The following is a 23,910-nucleotide window of genomic DNA, read 5'->3' as shown; positions in this document are numbered from 1 at the left end:
GATGAGCTGGATCACAGACTGAACCCCAGACCTCAGTCCTCATCCCCAGACCAACGTCGTCATTCAGCATCAGCTGATCTCACTGGTTCTTTTATATCTGAATAAACAGAAGAAGAGTGAAAGTTACTGTAACAGCAAAGAGACTGGATCAGGACTCGGCCGTTCACACTGGTGTGATGATCAACTGTCCGTATACTTTTGAACACGTAGCGTACATCTTGTAGAGTGTCCACCAGGGAGAAGACTAGAGCAGAGATGCCTAAACGGTATATACGAATAGCTAAATTGGATCGGATATTTTTATGTTCAACATTCAAAAAATCTATATTATGGAAAGAAACACTTAGAAAAGAGAAAAGTCACTCCATCATTATTTTAAGAAATGAAGGTCAGTTAAGCTGAAAAGTTTCAAGAACTTTAAATAAATCCCAAAGTGCAGACTCCAAAATCATCAAACGTTACACTAAAACAGGCTCTCACGAGGACGTCCCAGGAAAGGAAAACCAGGAGCTACCTCTGCTGCAGAAGATTTATTAGAATAGCAGCCAATTTACATAATTATATTTATATATTCATATATATGCAAATTTAATGATGATATTCATGAGAAGTTGTTGCTGATGAAACTATGTCAATCACAGAGACTTGATATGGGACAAGTTTTTTTAAGTTGTATGTGTAGAACGACTTGGAGTTTCGGCCACAGCACAACACAAAGTGTCACAATATGAATTTCTACAATTTCAACAAATTTATATCACAATTCAGTGTTTATGTTGCATCATAACTTTCAATGAACTCAATTACCCCCCCCCCCTCTCCTTTTTCTTTCTTTATCACTCCCTGACAGATGTTGCTGCAGCTCCACATCTGGAATCCCTATCTCAGATTAAAGACGCAGACGGTTCTCGTCGGCGAAAAAAAAGAAAAAAAAAAGAAAAAAGAAAAAGACCTCGGAAAAACTGAACACGTCAGTAGCTCTGGAGAAACCCCCCCAAACACACACACACACACACACTTCCGCTTTATTCTCAGACGTGTTCCTGACCCTCTGAATCCTCGGGTTATATTTTTATTCTGAATAATTTTAGTAAAGCGTTGGGGCGGAAACGTGCGCGCGCGTGCGTGCTTTTGCGGGAAGGAGTGGCTCCCGCGAGCGACTCTGGTCTCCATACAGATGTCAAACGAACCCCAAATGGACTGCAGGAGGACTCTTTGAGGATTTATTTGGTGTTTGTTGGACGGAAGGAGGGTCCAGTGGAATAAAAACCCATCCAGCAATAACCGGTGAGTCCAGAAATCTTTTTTAAGCGCAACTTTTTTTTTATTTTTTTATTTTTTTATTATTATGGTCTCAACAGGATGTTTGGATCTCATGGCGTTCAGAAGACATCTCAAGAATAGTCCTGGTAAGGTTGTAAGAGATGGTTTAGGATTTTATTGTACAAATAAAACGCTCTAACTGACCATCACCACCACCACCCCCTCCCTCCACACTGAAAAACCCGAAGTAATGCCAACTTTAAGATGGAGAAAGAGGTTCCTCCTGGTCACTTCCTGAGCAGCATGCTCCTCCAACACACTCAAAACCAAAAGCTCCACATGACGCACTTTAATCCGAGTCCCAGCCCCGTGCCGGTGTTCATGTTCTTATGACTTTAAAATCATCTCATTATACTAGAGCCAAAGACACACATTGTTTTCACAGCAGCTACAAACCTTGGCTGGGGTCCCGTTGTACCGCGCATGCGCGCTTTACCCGAAACCTCATTTCACTCATTCACTTGTTTAAACAGAAATATGTGATGTATTTATTTACAGTTTGTTGTGACGTGGACATTAGGGTCATGTGACTGAACAAAGTAGTAGTGTGTGAGAGAGAGAGGGAGAGAGATGGATAGAGACACAGATGAAGGGAGAGAGAGAGAGAGAGAGAGAGAGAGAGAGAGAGAGATGAATAGAGACACAGATGAAGGGAGAGAGAAATAAATAGAAAGAAAAACACAGATGGGGAGAGAGAGAGAACTAGAAAGAGAGACACAGATAGAGGGAAAGAGAGACACTCATATAGGGGGAGAAATGGACAACAAGAGAGAGAGAGAGAGAGAATGTGTGTCAGTGGTAGAGAGACAAAGCCAGAAAGAGAAAGACACAGAAAAAGAGAGACACATAGAGAGAGACACATAGAGATAGAGGAAGAAAGAGAAACACAACCAGATAGAGGGAGAGATAGACAGCAGAAGAGAGACACAACCGAAAAGATGGGAGGACACACAACCAGAGAGACACAAACAGAAAGAGAGAGACAAAAAGATAGATAGAGAGAGAGAGAACTATTATGGGAAAGTTGGACAAAAAAAGGAAGAATAGAGAGTGACAGATGGGGAGAAAGATGTAAAGAGTCAGCGAAAGGCGCAGTCAAAAAGTGATACAAATAGAGGAAGAGAGAGATACCATCAAAGACGGTGAAAAAGACACAGCTAGTCGGAGAGACACAAATCAAAAGAGGGAAAGAAATAAAAGGAGGATAGAAATAAAGGAATACATAAAAAGAGTGATAGAGGCAAGACGCAGAGTTTGAGAGAGACACAGTGAAAGTGAAAGAAAGACAGTAAAGGACAGAGAGACACAGAGACAAACATACAGTGAAAGGGGGGGCCAGCGATGGACTGATAGAGAGACACAGACAGAGAAGAGAAAAAGAGATTGAAAGCAAACAAGAGTTTTTGTGGTAATTCTGATATAAAATGTGTCATGGTGCATATTACAGTGTGAACTTTATGATGCCTGCTGTATTTACCCCGGGGGTGTCAGATGTTCACTTGGGGCATCAACTGATTTACTCTAACGTGAATACTGACCGGCTCTGAACTCTGTGGCTTTGAGTACGGCAACCCTTCACACACAGGCCCACATTGTCATCGGGTGTTTAGTATGTGTGTGTGTGTGTGTGTGTGTGTGTTTGTGTTGTGTGTGTGTGTGTGTGTGTGTGTGTGTGTGTGTGTGTGTGTGTGTGTGTGTGTGTGTGTGTGAATGTGAGTGTGAGTTGCTAATGCTGTAATGTGCACCAGTTGAGGAACTTGTGGTTCCTCAACAATAAACACCTACATAATAACATATACAAGCACTTCCTCTTCGACGTTTAATGACGTTTTGCACAATTAATGACGGCAAAGCAAAACGGGTTTCAGACGCAGTTTAGTAAAACTATCAATAAGAGAAAAATCTTCGATCTTCTTTCAATGAAAGTAAACTGAAAAATGTTTTGCTAGCAAAAACCTAGCATTGGCTAATGGAGATAATGCTAGTCAAATGAAATCAAATATTTGTATCAATAAAAGCAAATAAAGCATACTGTACTAATAACACTTTTCACCAGAACTTCATTTTGAGGTAACTGATGCACTTCATTTGCTCACCTCACATTTGCACCATTTTGGCACATGCGCTTATCCAAAACCATCAAACGTTACACAGAAACAGGCTCTCATGAGGACGTCCCAGGAAAGAAAAACCAGGAGCTACCTCTGCTGCAGAAGATACGTTTATTAGAATTAGCAGCCGATTTGCATAATTATATTTATATATTTATATATATGCAAATTCAATGATGATATTCATGAGAGGCTGTTGCTGATGAAACTATCTGTCAGTTTTTGAGACTTGATATTGGACGAGCTATTAAAAACATAATTACTTAAATACTTAATACGTCATAGTTGCATCTAGCAAAATAGGATTATATATAAATATATATATATATATATATATATATATATATATATATATATATATATATATATATATATAAATAAATAAATAAAGTGAATTAGTTGTGTATAGAGTTGGACAATATGGGGCTCTGCTTTTTTTTTTTTTCTTTTTCAGAAGCTAAGGGGAAGCAGGGGCTGGTGGAGGGGGGCGATGGTGGGTGAGGGTGGGCGAAAGGGGGGGGGGGCACCAGCTATTGCATTCACTCGTGGTTCTGTATGAGATCGCGCGAACTTCAGCCCTTTGGTGCGATTAAGTAACAACACATTTTTGTTAAATTCCTAGAAATAGCGCGTGGAAGCGTACGACCTTCAGGTTGCACGGTTTGAAAAGAATGCACGTTACTTAAGCAGCGTACAATCTGATTCGGCCTTTCGGAGGAAGTGCAAACGTCTTTTTTTTTTTTTTTTTTTAAGAGGAAGTGGAAAGAAATGTGAACGAAAGAAAGACAGAGAGTCATTCGTTCCTATTTCCTGGCTGGTCTGTGGTGACGATGCGCTACCTGGTGTTTTGAATGTTGCTCCAGATGTGGTAGGTTACGCAGAAACACCCAGCAATTGCTGCCCTTTTGATTTGTGTGTGTGTGTGCGCACGTGTGTGTGTGTGTGTGTGTGTGTGTGTGTGTGTGTGTGTGTGTGTGTGAGGTCGTGGGGGTTAAGTTTACACCATGCTCTGTGGGTGGCACTGCTTCCGTTACACTCGGATACCCGGAGGTGTGCTGAAATTCGCTTGAGTGTAGGGAACGAGGTTATGAGGATTTTACTGTGACATTAGACGGAGACAAACCTGGAAAGACACAAAGAGACGCACATACAAAGAAATGACACAGAGACAAACTAAGATGTTACAGGAAAAAAACAGCCAGGACAGTGAAGGACAGGAAAACAAGATACATATCGGAAGACAGAAAGACACGAAAGACAGTGTGACTTAAAGACACAAAGAGAGAGACTCAGAAAGGAATGGAGTCAGATACCATGGAGATTGAGAGATAGACAGACGCTGAGAGACATTGCGAGGTCATGATGTCTCCCAGCTCGCGGTCAGGGTGTGTGTGTGAGTGTGAGATGGATTGTGAGTGTGAGTGTGGTGGCGTGTGAGAATGTAAAAAATAAATACTTGTGCATTTCCAGCCAAAAAAAAACGGAAGAGTTTGTTATCTGAGTCTCATTTAGTAACTTTCCCTCGGGCGGCTGCAGGAGTGAACGTACGTAAATTCTTTCAGAGACATTGAGAGATACAGAGAGAGTGAGAGACGCTTGGAGAGAGACAGGCAGAGAGCGAAACCTATGAAGTCAGTGGGATGAAAAGACAAAGAGAGACACACAGAAAGAAAGAGAGGCAGAGACCTTGAGAGTGATGCAAGAAAACACAAGCAGAAGGAGAAAAACTGTGTGATGGAAAGTCACAAGGAACGAAAAAGAGACAGAAGAGACAGAGACAGACAGATAGATACAGACTCTGAGAGACAGCGATTGAGAGATACAAAGAGAGACAGAGACTAACCAATAAAGACAGTGTGATAGAAAGATACAAAGAGAGAGAGAGATACATAGACATTGAGAGACAGAGACATTGAGAGAATCGAAAAAAAAAATAAACTCAGAGAGAGAGACCGGGAAAGGGAGACGAGATATATAATAAAAAACGAGACACGGAAGCACAAAGACAAACCTGATGGAAAGACAAAGAGAGAGAGACTGAAAGAAATGGGGGCAGACAGATAATCATGGACATTGAGAGATACAGAGCAAGACCATTAGAGCGAGACAGGGAGCAAATGAGAGAAATCAAGAGAGAGACAGGGAGAGTGAGAGGGAAGGAGACAAGATACTGATAAAGACAGAGAGAGAGGGAGACACACACCTAGGACAAAGCTTGGGACAAAGACACAGAGAAAGACATGGGTATTGAGAGACCATGAATTTGAGAGGGGTGCAGAAAAAAGATGCAGATAGAAAGTCGGAGACAAACCTAGGGAGACGGTGTGACGAAAAGACACAAAGAAGATACAGATAGAGAGACATAGATGGACTGAGACTTTGAAGGGAGGCATTACAGATGGATAGTGAGAGACAGAGACAATTTGCGAAAAAGAGAGAGAAATGGAGGGGTGAGATGCAAAGAAAAACACAGATGTACACAAAGACGGATTGACAATGATGATGAAACAGAGATAAGAACAAAAATGTCCACTTTTTCTTTTTTTTTCTTTTTTTTTTTTTACATGTCCCACCTCAGTGTATGCATACGTCTTTCTCACGACGCTCTAGTCTCTAACCCGAGTTATATGTTGTGAGTTCACACGTACGCATGAGTGTTCCTCTGGTGAAGTAACACAACCATGACGCTTCTCTGTTGTATAAAATTCCCAGAAGCCAGCGGGGTTAATGTTCTCAGCTGTAATCTAGAGCCTTACACTGCCTGGATAATATGCACTTTGCGAGCTCAGGCCACGCCTCCAATCGATCGTGCGGCGGCATGGGATTAAGGGACGGTATGAGTGCATGAGCCGAGGGTCTGAATGTCGAACGAAGGGAGGAGTTTCAACTCCCAAATCGGAGTCATTTCATAACGACGTTGCGTGTTAATGAGGAAATCGTTGGTCTGGTGTTCTTTTACACGGGACAGGATGACACACTGTACGATACTTTAATCTCTTAGAGCTCGTTTCAGTAATTCAATTCTTGCGAGGATTACCAGCTACCGTTTGAGTACCACTGACTGCCATTCGCGGTTTCATCTTACATCACATCTATGCTGAAGTAAGATCTGCAGTCTAAAGGGAAATGTGTGGGTTTCCAGGCAGTAGACATTTCCACGTATTAACGGTTGCCTGATGTTCATTACTTTATCAAATCCCTAGATTGAAATATCCATGCTTTTAAATGTGAAGCTTAGCAGTTGAGCCATTGGACCGAAGGTGGTGAGTTCAAATCCCAGCCTCACCAAGCTGACATTCCTGGGTCAAGGCCCTTAACTCTTTTGTTGTATGCTCAGTTTTATGAACGAGGTTAAAAAAACATAAAGTCGCTCTTTTTGATGGTGTCTGCCAAATACCATTAATGAAAAAACGTGTTGTAATTCAACTCTATCCATCTCAGTCCAGGTAGGACATGCAGGAAGAGTTCCTGATTCACGACTGGAAGGAAACCCAATCTCGAACAGGTGGATGGTAATTGACAAAAAATAGGGTTGAAGAAACCATGATTCATTACACCACAAATGAGAACTGAGAAATTGTGATGATATAACAACCCGATTCACCATACAGGCTCAAAACATAGGATATAATGTCATAATGGTGTCATACGTTTCCTTTATATTTTTTGCACTTATAAAAAAAAAAAAAAAGCAGCATTCTATCATCCCTTTCCTGTGTATGTGAGCATGCAGACGCCCACGGTTGTCTAGCGTCTGTTTAATTCGCATGAAAGAAATAGTACACATGGTTCCTGAGTTATAATGGTTTGACTTGCAGTCTATTTTTACGTTCTTACAATGGCGATAACGATACGACAAGATCGTAAAATACTTTGTTTCACGCGTTATGCAAACCTAGCAGGCTATGCTCCGCCTTCACTGAATACAAAAAACCAACATAACACTATGTAAAATAGTACTGAACTTTATTACAAAAAAGAAAACAGTACCAAATCATGAAAATGTGCTAAACGATAAACATGAATATATTTATAAATATGGGTATATCAATAATACATTATAAGTAATAAATATAGCGCTCTCCATGCAGCACGCAGTTTAATGTTAAAACAAACAGCATGTGGAGTTCGGGATTCGCCTCTAGAGGTCGCTATCGTAATGACTACAGACCGGTAGCCGGAAAAACTATCAATATGGATCTTTAACCATAGTCGATAGTTCCAGCTATCAACTAACTGTGCTGATTAAGCGGCAAAATCGATGAATTGGTTGACCTCTAATATAGACTGTAAAATGTATACAGTATGATACTGTAAATTGCGCTATTTTGCTAAATTATGTAATTTAACAAATTGCAGATTACTACCCCATACTGATCACCATTTTTTAAGCATCCTATGTAGGCTAGGTCATGTTTTGACTTAGGATATTTTCACGTTACGATGGTAACGAATCTCCATCGTAGCTCGGGGACTACCTGTACTCCCACTCGGAGAGCACGGCTGTTGGCTCTGACCTCCCACTCAAGTATTCTCTTAACATTGTTATCGTGTAAATCATGACCCCCTGATGTCAGTTGACACCACATGTAGGCCGTGTTTTCATTTTAGACTCACTGTGAAATAAGTGTTTTTCCACCTAGCAGGGATTTTCCCATCACTCAGAACTGATAAACCCCTCTGACGAATCCTGTCACAACTAAAACACACACCCGACTGCCAATTATTACTATTGGGTTTTTTATTTAATTAAATTAAAAGGGTGTGCAAAAGTTTGTGAGACCCTCCCAATACGCCCCCAAACCTACTTTCCATTAAATCCTTTATGGTGCTTTGCAAATCTACAAATCTACAAATTTAACGAATGCAAGAAAATCAAATGTGGGTGTTTCCAAGACTCAAATCCGAAAACATGGCTCAGTTTGAATAAAACAAAAAAAAAGAATTCAACAGCGAAAAAAGTTAAACTGAGAGGTTTAAAAGGCCAAGCAACACAAATAGTTTAGCGTCACTATGTGGCATTTTATTTCTGTGTAAAACCATAAAAAGAAATGATAAAAAACAGTAACTGTTGCTCTAAATGGTTTATCTGCTAAAACAAGCGTTTTTGGATGCAAACTTTTTGCACTCAGCTGTGTAACCACATTAACAGTCAGAGCGCAAACTTCAGAGTGGAAAAAAAACAACAAATATTGTGCTGTAGCTGTTATCAGGAAACTGAAGCCAGCTAGGGAAGTCCTGCTTATCATCATGAGAAATGCACACGAAATAAACCGAGTGCGTAGATCAGTTTTACCTCAACCTGCAGTGAGTGAACATCAGATTGGAGTGAAAAGAACTGAGCAAGCAAGGAAGGAAACGAGCGATTGTTCGGGGTGTGAAACCGAGAGTGAGCGAGCCTCATTGCCTGAGTGTTCGCGAGGTCATACGAAGGAGGGTTTCTGGGATACTGTGGCTAGGGGGCGGTGTCTATTATCTAAAATGAGTCTGAGGAGTGAGTGAAGCGAGTGCGAAAAAAGCAGAAATGAAAGCGGCGGTTGTACAGATTTACTCTTTAAACCATACCACAATCTCGTTCATTGTCTTTTGTTTCTCTATACATTTTATTCAATTCAATCTGCATTGATGTAACAAGTGATAGATAAGTGCATTACTACGGACTGCATAAGGGTGGGCCACATGATAAGAAATCTCATACTGTGATGCATTGATCATGATATATATGATTCGTTAAATCGGCCTTAAAACAGCTGCATTGCTTTTTTTTTGTAAAGAAAAACCAGTACAACGCTATAACAGAGAGGAGTCTTTCGCCGATTTAAAAAAGTATGAAAAGAACGTGTATTGTGGCATTCTTTATTACAATTTCCGAACAATTTATTTGAATTATATTTTCCACTTCAATCTTTCTCCATGACGTGCTGAAAATCAAAATTAAGGAATTGCTTAAATGTGATATTTCACTACAACATCAAGCGAAAAGTTCATATCTTCTTTTTCCTCTTCTTCCGGCTGCTCCCATTAGGGGGCGCCACAGCGGACCATCCGTCTCTATACACCCTGTCCTCTACATCTGCCTCTTTCACACCAAATACCTGCATGTCTTCCCTCACCACATCCATAAACCTCCTCCTTGGTCTTCCTCTTTTCCTCCTTCCTGGTGGCTCCATCCTCAGCATTCTCCTACTGATATACCCCATGTCCCTCCTCTGCACATGTCCAAACCGTCTCAATCTCACCTCCGTTACCTTGTCAATAAAACGTCCTACATGCGCTGTCTCTCTAATAAACTATTTTTTAATCCTGTCCATCATCATCACTCCCAATGAAAACCTCAACATCTTCAGCTCTGCTACCTCCAGCTCCACCTCCTGTCTTTTACTCGATGCCACTGTCTCCAACCCATATAACATCTCAGGTCTCACCACATTCCTATAAACCAAAACGTTCATATAGTCTAGAGTCTGTCTGTCTGTCTGTCTGTCTGTCTGTCTGTCTGTCTGTCTGTCTGTCTGTCTGTCTGTCTGTCTCTCTGTCTGTCTCTCTGTCTGTCTCTCTGTCTGTCTTTCTGCCCCAAAAAACAGCAGCTTTTACTAAAATAATCAATATCAATAATCACTTTATACAGGGACAGATTTTCTGAGGTATCGTTACGTTTTTGTGACCTCGGGAACAGGGTGACATTCTGTCTTTGTATCGCACATCGACGATATTAGTCTGGTTAGCATCTTTCTTTTCGACCTTGAGCTGACCTCAGGGTTTCCTCAGTATTCTCATATTAACACTTATATGAAGACTTATCTAAAGGTGTGTACTGTAGGTACAAAAATCTTTTTTAATCACTAAACATTTGTTTTACTGATGTGCTAAATCTTAAATCGAGCACCCAATTCCAGCATGGCGCGCACATCCGGCAATTAAAACCGTCCGTGTGGAAACGCGGCAATGAAAATTTGTCATTTAAAACACCATAATTACCTTAAAACATTTACACAAATATTTTGCCTTCATGCTCTTTGTTGAGTTTGGTTTCACTAATAATAAAACATACATTTGCACATCTCCATGAAGATATGTTTTCCATGGGTTGGATTTGGTGGAAGATCTCCTGCTATAGAGCTTTCGAACACCTGTGGCATGAATGTGAATGTTGACTTCACTCCTCACCTCACCTCCATCAGAACCTGACTTTACTAACACCCTTGTGGCTGAATGAATCGTCACAAAATGTAGTGGAACATCTTCTTAGAAGAGTGGAGCTTTTTATAAGAGCAAATGGCGACCAAATATGGAATGGAATGTTCAAAAAGAGGCATGTATCAATCTGATGGTCTGATGGTCAGACGACGTGTTTGTGTGGAAGAACGTTATTAAAAATGTTAATAGTGCTACATATTTCCACGATTCTTACATACAAATACAGTCGTTCAGTGTGTGTGTGTGTGTGTGTGTGTGTGTGTGTGTGTGTGTGTGTGTGTGTGTGTGTGTGTGTTCATATGTTTGGTTATGTCTTCACAGTCAGGTTTTAAAAGGCCGAGCTTACCCGCTCCAGCCACCTGCTTTAGAAATTAGGGCATCAACATCTGTGTGTGTGTGTGTGTCTGTGTGTGTGTGTGTGTGTGCGCGCTCTTATATTTGGTATGTCATCACAGTCAGTAATATAGTGTGCTTATCCGCTTCAGCCACCTGCTTTAGACATTAGGCATGTACATATACGTGTGTGTGAAATGGTGTTTTGTGTGTGTGTGTGTGTGTGTGTGTGTGTGTGTGTGTGTGTGTGTGTGTGTGTTTGCGTCCGTGTGTGTGTGTGTGTGTGTGTGTGTGTGTGTGTGTGTGTGTGTGTGTGTGTAAAGATTCTGTGCAGAAGCGTGTCCTGACTCAAGCGCTTGCGACTTTGGAATGAAAACAAGCTTCAGTCCAGGGCCTTCTAAAGGACACGCTGTGTTTTCCCCAAATCTCAGTGGTTAATAATATTCTGTAAGCGATCATTCACTCACACACACACACACACACACACACACACACTTGTCCAAGCTGTATGGTTAGGGTTGAGGTTGCGGATGTCTGTTTGTATATGTGCATGTGTGTGTCCTTTAGTAACAGCTAGTTCGCAGTAGCATGATTGTATATAATAGTTTGTGTGTGTGTGTGTGTGTGTGTGTGTGAGAGTTTCTATCTTTTTCGTGGCTATTGTTAATACATCCATGTGCCCACATCACAGCCTACTTGCACCAGCGTGCAAAAGTTTTGGCACGCTCAGCGGATGTCCGCTCGCTGCAATAAAAAAACCAAGTGCTTGTGCAGAAAGGCAGAGCGAGGGGAGGAGTAGGGGGATAGAGTGAAAGAGAGGAAGAGAGGAACAGCAATGATGTGGCAGACTGGGAGGGGCACTGGTGATGAAAGAGAGTGTGTTTTACTGAGCCAGTTAAAAGAGAGGGAGAGAGTGTGTGTGTTTGTGTGTTTGTTTGTGTGTGTGTGTGTGTGTGTGTGTGTGTGTGTGTGTGTGTGTGTGTGTGTTTGTGTGTGTGTGTCTTTAGTGACCGTAATGACCCGAAATTTTCCTCACCACAAAGACTCGACGTGTCGTGAGGTAGCGAAAGGGAAGCGAGAGCTATATCTGTTTTATTATTTCCTGTTTATGGCCTGCACTGGATTTTAGCGATGAAAGGCCTAAAGAGAGAGAGAGGGGTCTGTGGGTACCAGTGACCACTGTTCCTGCCCCTCTTTTCTTCTCGGATCTGCCTACTTCATCCCGGCCTGCCTCTAGATGGTGTTCTCTCCTCAATTGGAGGTGACTTTCTGCAGCAGGAGATGGTTTCTCATCTGCGGCATGGAGATCCATGAAATTACGGAGTAATAAAAAGAACTTTGAGGATTTGGATTTGGACTGTTGTTAAAGTCAACAGTCTGCTACACTGCCTCAGGACTACAGTTTGCATCTGATTTCCATATATCTGTAATAAATGGACATTTGGTGCCACCCAGATGAGGATGGGTTCTCTCAAGGTTTCTCCCTTCACCACAGTCATTTGCCACCACAAGCCATTGGCTTGTTCATCAGGGACAAACTTACACTTATAAAGAAAATCTCATTCATTTTTTATTACCACATTATCTGTGTAAAGCTGCTTTGAGACAATGTTCATTGTTAAAAGCTGTACACAAATAACAATTGAATTGAATTGATAGGGGGACAGGGAGAGAGGACGGAGAGAAAGACAGAGGTGGAGAGACAGACATGGGGCTAGAGAGACAGCGTGAGAAATGAATATGGAGAGAGAGAGTGTCATTGGGTGTCAAATGAATATGGAGAGATGATAATGCCATTATGTCATGCCTGATCAGTGTGTGTGCCTACATGCCAGGACACAGATGAGAAACAGAGAGGGACCGAGAGAACCATAGAGGATGCACCTTGAGACACACACACACACACACAATAGAAACACAAACACGGACATAGAGACACAACGAGACAGACTCTGAGAGAATTGGAGACAGAAACACACATATGAATCTACATATTCACATATATATAGAAAAGGACAGAGACACAGACACACAAAGAGAGAATGAACAGAAAAGAGATAGATGGACAGAAGCAGACGTGTTTGTCATCATTTGCATTTGATTTGTTAAATGAGAGAAGCGGTGGACAAAACGGGAACACAGATGCGCCATAGATCCTGATTTTACTCCGATTGTTCCACTAAAGAATTCAGTGTCAAAACTTCAGTTATTTTTTTCTCCCTCATATAAACACACACACACACTCCTGCAGCATTGTTGCGTCGTTACGCCGTCATGTTCAGCTGCCGGAGCGCGGATTGTTTTCTGCATCACCTGGATAAAACAAGCAGCTCAAGTATGAACACAGCAGGATGTGATTTAAAGGTGCAGTCTGAGGAGAAACACATGTGGCTCTAGACCTATTTTTACAACCATTTTATAAATAACTTGGAAAAACGGAGATCACTAGATAGTTCCTCACAGACTTTGGTTGCGGAGCTCCACTCCCTGTCCAACCAGGGCTCAGCTGATTAGAGGAACCCTAGAGGAACGGCTCTTGGTGATTTCACAGGTCCTTTTTTTTCTACTCGAATGGGAAATGAAACACAGCAGTTACGCTGAAGGATGTATGCGAATTGTGATATTACCTGATTATATTTTCGTCCACAAATTGTTCTGGATTATTTATGTGTGTGTGTGTGTGTGTGTGTGTGTGTGTGTGTGTGTGTGTGTGTGTGTGTGTGTGTGTGTGTGTATTTTTTACACAGGTTGCAGATGTTTGATTCCTACATTTCTCTCTGCTTGCTATAAGAGGAGGAGACACTGAGGACAGACGATGCCAGTCCCCCCACCGCCCCCTCCTCCCCCACCCCCGACCCTGGCTCTGGTATTTTACACACACACACACACACACACACACACGCACACGCACACGCACACGCACACACCTACTTTTATATTCAGATTATTTGCCACTTTATTACACTTTATATAGAAAAGGTAAACTTCACTAAAGTAAAACCAGAAACACATCCTGAGGTAAATGTTCTCTGAGTGTGATCTGCACAACCTGGAGTCAAGCAGAGAACATATGAATAAGGAACAGTGATTAATTTGGGCACAGAAACATCTATCTAGATCTGGTCTAATAGAATAGAATAGAATAGAATAGAATAGAATAGAATAGAATTGGGCTATGTTATAGTAGAATAGAATAGAGAATATCTATTACAGTAGAATATAATGGATCTGAATAGAACAAGTAGAATAGAATAGAGCGATATAACAGTAGAATAGAGTAGAGCCAATTACAATAGAATAAAATAGAGCTGATTATAATAAATAGAGTACGGCTTTATTACAGTACAATATATATAGAGCTGAATAGAAATAAAAAGAATAGAATAGAATAGAATAGAGCTGTATTAATGGAGCTGGATTACAATAGAATAGAATAAAATAGAGCTAGAATAGAATAGAATAGAATAGAATAGAACAGAGCTATATTATAGTAGAATATAATGGAGCCGAATAGAATAGAATAGAATAGAATAGAATAGAATAGAATAGAATAGAATAGAGCTGTATTACAGTTGAATATAATGGAGCTGGATTACAATAGAATAAAATAGAATAGAATAGAGCTATATTATAGTAGAATAAAAATGGAGTTGGATTAGAATAGAATAGAATAGAATAGAATAGAGCTGTATTACAGTTGAATATAATGGAGCTGGATTACAATAGAATAAAATAGAATAGAATAGAGCTATATTATAGTAGAATAAAAATGGAGTTGGATTAGAATAGAATAGAATAGAATAGAATAGAATAGAATAGAATAGAATAGAGCTATATTACAGTAAAATATAATGGAGCTGAATAGAAATAAATATATAGAATAGAATAAAATAGAATAGAGCTGTATTACAGTAGAATATAATGGAGCTGGATTACAATAGAATAGAATAGAATAGAGCTATATTACAGTAGAATAGAATAGAATAGAATAGAATAGAATAGAATAGAATAGAATAGAATAGAATAGAATAGAGCAGGGGTGGCCAACCAGTCAGAGACCAAGAGCCACATTTTTGACCGTGTTACCGCAAAGAGCCACATCATACACATGGGCACACATGAACATCACCCATCCCTTCCTCTTACACACACACACACACACACACACACACACACACACACACACACACACACACACACACCTCTGCTCAGACAGATTTATTGTAAATGTCACACACCAACATAATGACAGAAATTGACTCCTACAGTTTTAAGACCACAGGACAGTCATTTTCAACAATGAACACTGCACTGTCTCACACACACACACACACACACACACACACACACACACACACGTTTTTCTTTTATTATGCATGTTACTTAGTGGGACTTTTGGCATCTTTGCCTTAAACAATCCCCTTCAAATCTGCCTCGTATTCCGTTGTTGCCACTCGAAGCAATTCTTTCACATGGGTGTCAGTCAGAACAGATCGATGCTTTGATTTCACGTGTTTCAGGGTAGAAAACAAGGACTTTGTGTTTTTTTTTTTTTTTTTTATGTGCGTGTTCACTTCGCTTGAGTTCAATACGGTATTTTCGGCAAATGCGCATGTGCGTGAGATGAATATACCGCAGGGGGGGGGGGGGGGGGGCAATTAATTTTTACAAGGGGCCACATGAGAAACCTGAATTGTGTTAGAGGGCCACACCAACGATAATATTTTAGGGATGCACCGAAATGAAAATTCAATTCAAATGGCAATGAAATCCATAATTTTTGTTTGCCTTTTGCCTCGGCACCATCACTGGAAAACTTTCCTGCCTTTTCAAAAACGTCCTCTACAGACGGAGTGCGCATGCTCGGATTGACTTTACTTTTCTGTGCCGCGTTCTTCTCATATTTAGAATGGCAATCGGGATGTTTGGATTTCAGGTGATAAATTAAACCTGACTTGGAGAAACTCTTTGCAGATACACCCCCTCTTGAAATTTCAACATTCCATGTTTTGCAAATCGCTCTCCCCACACCGGGGACATGTTGCTCTTATCCAGATAACCGTGTGCTGCTGCGCTTTTTTATTGCCTCATTACAATTGTGTTTCTGTCGTGTTGTTTCGGTGATTTAGGTATTTCCGAAAATTCTCGGTGCATCGCTGTAATTTATGATTGGCCTCATGCCAAGGTCTGATATACCGCAAAGTTTCCCAGTAGGGGCGCCGCTCATTTAAGTTTTAAAATACCGTATTGAACGTAAGCAAAGCGAACACGCACATTAAAAATCAAACACACAAAAATCGATATGAACGTAAGAGCCGCATGAAACCGGCCAAAGAGCCGCATGCGGCTCACGAGCCGCGGGTTGGCCACCCCTGGAATAGAGCTATATTACAGTAGAATATAATGGAGCTGGATTAGAATAAAATAGAATAGAATAGAATAGAATAGGATAGAATAGAATAGAGCTATATTACAGTAGAAAACATGAATAATCAGATCCTTGAAGCATTTATGAGAGTGAAGGAAACATGGAAGGACATTAAAGCACATGTATCCCAACAACAGAGTGCGATTGACTGTGTGTGTGTGTGTGTGTGTGTGTGTGTGTGTGTGTGTGTGTGTGTGTGTGTGTGTGTGTGTGTTTGCAGGCCAACACGGAGAAACCCCTCCTGAACAAGTCTGAGCAGCATAGCAGGAACGCGCTTCTGTCCGACATCTCCAAAGGAACCCGACTTAAAAAGACTGTTACCAGTGACCGCAGTGCACCTGTACTCGACAGTAAGAAGGCGCACACACACACACACACACACACACACACACACACACACAAACACACACACACACACCACAGATGCTCCAGGGTAGCAAGCCAAAGACATCAGGTGAAGGTTCTAAACCCTGTAGATGTTTTGTAGGAATTAAGCAGTTTGGTAAAGTCACTCTCAGGGGAAACAAAGCAAAAAATATCAGTGAATAAATGAACATTACTGCAACACTGTGATGAAACAAAAGAAGTAGAGTTGTGTGATAGATGAGTCGAGAATGATGGAGTGACTCTTTTTGTCGTCCAGCATGCTGTGAAGCTTTAAATCCACTTACACCCCAATGAACACGTTATGGAACAGTGTTTTTGTCTTCATTTTCTTTTAATTTCTTTTCACAGAGCCCAAAGTAGGTGGAGGTGGTGGAGGTGGTGGAGGAGGTGGCGGCGGCGGCGGCGGTGGCGGCGGCGGTGGAGGAGGCGGAGGTGGGTTTGGAGGTGGTGCTCCAGGAGGACTTGGAGGCCTGTTTCAAGATGGTATGCCAAAGCTGCGGTCCACTAGGGATGGTAAGGAATGCTCTCTCTCTCTCACACACACACACACACACACACACACACACACACACACACACACACACACACACACACACACATGCGCAGGCATACAACATATTATACACTAGAATATATCGAAGCTGGATTACAGTAGAAAAAAATCAAATAGAACTGTATTGCACCAAAATAGAATTGTGCTGGAATATAATAGAAAAGCTTAGAGCTATAAATAGAATAGATCTGAATTACATTAAGATAGAATAGAGCTTTATTACAGTAGAGTAGAATAAATAAAATTAAAATGAATTGAATAGAGCTACATTATGATAGAATATAATAGAGATGATTACAGTGAAATGTTTTTATAGAACTGTATCACACTGCAGCGGAAGAGAGCTTTATTACAGTGGAATAGAATAAAATAGAATTGCACTGAATTGAATAGAGCTGTATTACACTTAAATATAATGAAGCTGAAATAGAATAGAATAGAGCTAAATTACAGTAAAATAGAATATAGCTGATTACGATAGAATAGAATAGAATAGAGCTAAATTACAGTAAAATAGAATATTGCTGATTACGATAGAATAGAATAGAATAGAATAGAATAGAATAGAATAGAATAGAATAGAATAGAATAGGGCTTTATTACAGTAGAATATAATGGAGTTGGAATAGAATAGAATAGGGCTTTATTACAGTAGACTATAATGGAGCTGGATTACGCTCGAATATAATGGAGCTAGAATAGAATATAGTTGTATTACAGTAGAATTGTAGCGAATTTAGTTGCGATATAAAATCCACAGGTTCGTCCTGAAATAAATGCAACCATGTGACCAGAGTGCTCTTGTATATTTGAACTGTATGGGTTGCACTGACCTCTTGTGTTCAAACAGTGCAACTGCAATAGAAGAATGATGAATAAAATGCTGATTTCCACACTGCGAATCCACAATGCACATCATCATGTTACAAAACAATAGATCAGAATAGAGATTTATTACATATAGAATAGAATTTATAAAAAATAGTTACATCATTGTAGGAAAATGCAGAGCTTTTAAGCAGTTCACTAAAATACAATTGGATGTTCAATCTTCCTATTTTCATTATTTTTAGACTCTGGTGGTGGCGTTCGACCCCCCATGCTTCCTCCAGGGACTCGCAGTTCTGCTCCTCGCCCTTTTGTAGGTGGTGCCAGCTCCACCCCACGTTTCCCTGGACAGCGTAATGGCCCTTCTGACTCTCCACGTTTCCGAATGGCTCCCCCAAGCTCTGATACCCCAGGAGTGCTTCCTCCGCCCGTTCCAAACACTCCGAGACCCAATCAGAGCAGTATACAGAACAAAGGACCTCCTCCTCTGCCAGGCGGACCCCGTGGTACACCTACCCCGCCCCCTCCTAACCCTTCTGGAAGGCAGGCGGCGCCCCCACCGGTTCCAGGCGGACGTCCCTACTCCAGCCCTTCCGCCCCACCTCCTGTGCCTCATTCCAGTCGCCCTCCTCTTCCACCAGCTCCTAGTCGAGGAGAAGACCGCCCTCCTCCTGTCCCTCCGGGCATCCGCCCATCCATGGGCCTCCCACGGGACAGCCCACCCCCTCCCCCTCCTCCTTCTGCCAACAGCAAGCCACCTCCACCACCTTCCTCATCGCGTGGGCCTGTGAGCTCCGCTCCTCCACTGCCCCCAGGAAGACCAAAGCCCAGTGACGAGAACACGCCACGTCTTCCTCAGAGGCACCTGTCACTCTCTCCTCATGGTCCATCCCCTCCTACGCCTGGGAGATCAGGCCCACTTCCTCCGCCTCCGTCTGAGAGACCGCCTCCTTTGGGCCGAAACCCGTCTGGGCGAAGCGGTAAAGATATTCTGCATGCATTTTTAGAACATCTTTTCTATCCGTGTGTTTTATATCTCTAAGTATGTTTTATTATTCGTGTCTGTTTAGGTCCCCTCCCACCTCCACCACCTTCTGGACGACCGGGAAGTGGAAACATGAGGCTATCTGCAGCTCCGCCCCCTCCGAGCAGAGTGGGGTCAGAGCCTCCTCGTGTCGGCAGCCGACCGCCCCTCCCACCAGACCGGCCCGCTTCCGGAGGACCGCCCCCTCCTCCACCTCCAATGGGCAATGGGTACCACAGTCAGGGTGCAGGTATGTAATAAGCTTCTGGGTCCATGTTTGTCTTGATCACCAGCTAGATCCCATCAGTGCACCTCGATCTACAGTCTCTTAGGTTGATGCCACTGATATGATCATGTGCTTCCAATCCCAATTTTAATTAATATTACAACTTGCTGGTGCACCTCATGTACAGTTACGTAACTTTCCACATGTAAATACAATAATCATGTCCATAGAAACTGTATATTATTATTTAGCAAAAAAATTATTTCCATCTATAAATCCATCCATCCATCCACCCACCACCCGTCTGTCTGTCTGTCTGTCTGTCTGTCCGTTTGTCTGTCTGTCTGTCTGTCTGTCCTGCTGTCTTTCTGTCTATTTATCTATAATGTTCTTTGGTTGTGTTTTTTACAGACGAGTGGGAAGCGCGTTTCAATTTCCGCCCCGTGTCAGATTTCCCGCCTCCGGATCCGTACATCCCGTTTCAGAAAACGTACCCCAGCAAATTGGCCAGGAGTGAAGGCAGAGGTACACATGCATGATTTTGTAACAGTTTCCTCCTTTTATTGTAAAGCTTTATAATGATGGTTTTAGCTTCTTCTTCTTCTTCTTCTTCTTCTTCGTCCTCTGCATCTGCTTCTTCCAAACCAATAATGACGGATTGACATCAGTCTCATTAAAGCCTTTATATAATGAATAAGGATGGATTTGGTTATTAAGCCGTAACCGCAAACCCGGAGAAATAGAAATGAAATTCGATTACAGTAGCACCAGTAAAAGCACCACATTGCATTCACCTGAATGTGAACGCTTTTGCCTTTTTGTGTTGTTTAAGGTTCGACGAAAAAGGAGCGAGGTGCTCCACCTTTGCCTCCAATTCCCAGATGAAGGACGTGGACTGGACGCTCAGGGACACCATGACCCTCCTTCCTCCTTTTTTATTTTTTATTTTTTTTTTATTCATTTTTGCATGTTAGGCACTTCCTTGATGTTTTTTTTTTTTTTTTTACGTACCATTCTATTCATCGTTTACGGCGAGATTGTCGGCGCTCTGACCGTTTTCTAGAATTGTACACACACACACACACACACACACACACACACACACACACACCAAGAAACATTTTGCTGACGAATCACCACACAGTGCCTGCCCTGTTCACACTGCTGGGCCAACGTTTGATATGCTCACGTTTTTTTTTTTTATATACATGGGTGGGGATGTACGCACCCATACTACACCACACACATGAGTAAATGATCTGACAGGGCCGGAAATGGGCTCGGCTGCTTTAACATGTTCACCACGACATGCCTTTATACATTTAATCTCCTTCATCAGTCGCCCTCTCATTGCATTTACTGTCTTTTTTTTTTACTCTCTGTTTCTCTATATATCCTTTTTTTTTTTTTGTCCGATTTCTGTATGCACATGGATCCAATAATGAACACAGCTTTTTTATATTTTATTCTATTTTGTGTAACACTTAAAGGAATAATGCAGCTTTTTTCCAACATTTCCGTCGACACGTTACAGCTGTCGAATATCTGCGAATATCATGTGCAGGGATTTTGTTTTGTTTTCTTGGATTGGAAAAATGGAATAAAAATCTAGATATTTCTCCATAAAATAAACACAGAAACAAATTTTAAAAAAAGAAAATAAAAGCAGACACGGTAGAATTTTCTTATTACGGAGCACTGAAGCAAAAGATTATTGTGTCATTCCATAATTTGCAATCATTCATTTCCTGTAAAAAAATATATTTTTTGGATTAAACAGTGAACAATTATTTTCAAAACGAAGGATTTTAAGCTTCAAATCTTTTTCCATGATGAGCGCAAGAGTTCCTGAGACTCTCAATATTAATGCTAAAGTGTAGTATTTCATGTAAATCCATGTTTCTTTTGTTTTTTCATTTTTTATTACAGTTCTCTATGATACTCAATAATGTGATTGTTAGAAAAAAAAAAAAAAAAAGCATCCGGTGTGCACTTAGAGCCGATTACAGAAACATGCAATACCCTGTGCAAGTGTATTATACGGGAAAAACATTTGATTTCGTAATGAAGGATGTGCCTTATAAGGACCTTTAATTATGATCTATGCGTATAAGGATCTTTGTCTAGACACAAAGACCACAGAGTGCCTAAACTTTTTTTTCGTCTGCCTTTATTTTCGTCTCGTTATCATTTCCGGGCGCTCAGTATTTATACGTTTGTAAAAAAAAATTACAACGTGTTTAAAAAGCGCGCTTTTTTTGTATGCACCTATCCATAGACCGTACGTTCTGTAGAATAAGCCACGCCCCCTTTTTTTTTTTTTGCATGGAGCGTGTTGTTACTATTTGAGAAGCAGATAAGAAATAAGCTTGTGTGGGATTTTCGTTCGCTTACAATTTTCCTGCGATCGTTTTCCCAATGGTTTGAGTTTTCGCAGAGGGATGAGATGAATGAGTGAGATACATCCTGGGATTATGCAAATGAGTCTGTTTTCCTTTGAAACTTGTATATAAGCAAAAATGCACAAATGCGTGTCACAAGAAGTCACAAAGCGAAGACCAAAAAAATTAATAATAAAATCCAACCAAACTTGTGGATTGAAGTTCTGAAAAGGTTCCTGTAATATTTTAGGGCGGGTTTATAGTTTCTTTTAGCGACGTCTTGGTTATGTCACTGTCACTGAGGCACTTACAGTGGTACTCTTTCTTTTTTTCTTTCTTTCGTTCTTCCCATAGTTTTAATTCTACTGTTCATGTTGCAGCTTCTCTGCTTGTGCCTTCGTTCTGTTTGTGTGGAATGTGAACACGTGTTTGAGTTTTTCTAAATAAACGTTGAAGTGAACCTTTCATGTTGTCTGTTGTCTGTTAGTGGGTGGATATTTATTAGGCAGCAAGTAAACATATTGTCTTTAAAGTTGACGTGCTCGAAGCAGGAAAAATGGGCAAGAGTTTGCTCTCATGATAATAAACCCCACTCTTCTGGGAAGACGTTCCACTAGATTTTGGCGTGTGCTTGTGGAGATTCATTCAGGCACAAGGGGGTTAATAAAATCAGGTGCTTGAAGTAACATTTGTGCCATTCATCCAAGCAGCTATGGTGTTAAGGGTCTTACTCAGGGGCCCAGGAGTGGAAGCTTGGTGTAGCTGGGATTTGAACTCATGACCTTAAGATCTAAAGTTTAACCAATGACAAGCATGATGATGCCCCTGTGCACAAAACCAGCTCCATGAAGATCTGCTTTTCATGTGTTGGATTTGGAGGAAGATCTCCTGCTACAGAGCTCCAACCCTTTGAACATTTTTGGGATGAATGGGAATGCTGGCTGCACTCCAGGCCTCCTCACCTCACCTAATTCAAGTAAAGGGAAAATTCAAAGACATCCTATAAACTTGTGTGTTCAGCCTTGTGTTAATAGTCTGTAGAAGAACCATTTATGGCTGGAATAGTGGGGTGTCTCAGAACTTTTGTCCATATTGTCTATGTCATCACATGCCACCTCACCACCCAGCCTTAATGCAGAATGTGTTCTTTCATTTACTCTCACTCTTATCTTTATCTTATCTCACTCTATCAGATCCAAAGACATCCTGAACTATTGTGCATGTCCAACTTTGTGGTACCAGTTTGGAAAGGAACCAGATATGTGAGTCCTCATTTTAATAACACTGACAATCTGGTCATACGCATGAAACTTGTGTTTTGTTGTCATCCGCTCTCTTTTTTGTTCATAATCCCATGGGATTGAGATGCGGTGATTTTTGCAGGCCAAAGCTTCTCAGGTTTCATCCCATCATCCTCGTCAAACAAGATTTGTTATCACCATGAAATGTGGAAGTGTCAGCTTTCTATTTGGACCGGAAACACAAATTACACAAGACAAGGTTGATGAAATGAGACAAGATGAATCGAGACAAGACAAGGAAAGAAAGACAAAGGACAAATGGATTTTATTAGATTTTGCCAGAGACTTTTTCAGAGTACAAAAAAAAACATGAATGAAATATTCTATATATACAAATGTATTAAACTAAAAACACAATTTATTGATTCCAGATTTCATAAACAGCCTGACAGGTTGTTGGTGTATCAGTAATCACATGCTGTAGATCTTTCTTTTTGGACTGTTCCATTTAAAGGATTCAATTTACCCACATTTGTTATTATTGTATTGGATAAACACAATTTGTTTGCATACTTTTGCCTGTTGAAATTCTTATTTGTTATTTAACTATTCTTTGGGAAATATTTAAGTGTTATTATTTAAGGGTTATTTATTTTTAAAAACAAATTGAGAACTTAATGATAATACATAATATATGTGTACAATGAATTATACATTCATATGCATAATACTGCAATAAAGGAGGACTGATTACGGGGGGGGGGATTATAATGTAAAATATTATAATATATAATATTAGTAAATAAAATATATATTGAAGCTAGTAGGACATTTAATATTTGTATATAAAAATATAATTTAGATACTGATTTATATGT

At 40.8% G+C, this 23,910-nt stretch overlaps 1 protein-coding gene across 3 annotated transcripts; it reads left to right on the top strand.

The window, feature by feature from the left end:
- The first annotated feature begins 1,010 nt into the window (after positions 1–1,010).
- On the top strand, positions 1,011–22,255 carry wipf1b (WAS/WASL interacting protein family, member 1b). Of its 3 annotated transcripts, XM_083524669.1 has the most exons (9): positions 1,011–1,287; positions 13,712–13,830; positions 16,613–16,742; positions 17,128–17,145; positions 17,203–17,292; positions 18,406–19,140; positions 19,231–19,434; positions 19,822–19,935; positions 20,243–22,255. In XM_083524669.1, exons 2-9 carry the CDS (start codon positions 13,780–13,782, stop codon positions 20,293–20,295), a joined length of 1,395 nt encoding a protein of 464 aa, XP_083380795.1. In that variant the 5' UTR covers positions 1,011–1,287; positions 13,712–13,779; the 3' UTR covers positions 20,296–22,255. The 3 variants fall into 3 exon arrangements, with proteins under 3 accessions (XP_083380795.1, XP_083380793.1, XP_083380794.1); XM_083524667.1 differs by having other exon boundaries at positions 17,128–17,292; XM_083524668.1 differs by lacking the exon at positions 1,011–1,287 and adding an exon at positions 4,162–4,302 and having other exon boundaries at positions 17,128–17,292.
- Positions 22,256–23,910: the final 1,655 nt, after the last annotated feature.

This window comes from Silurus aristotelis, assembly GCF_946808225.1.
Source record: "Silurus aristotelis genome assembly, chromosome: 2".
Taxonomy (NCBI): domain Eukaryota; kingdom Metazoa; phylum Chordata; class Actinopteri; order Siluriformes; family Siluridae; genus Silurus; species Silurus aristotelis.
The sequence above is the reverse complement of the archived record's forward strand: the minus strand, read 5'-3'. Positions and strand labels throughout refer to the sequence as shown.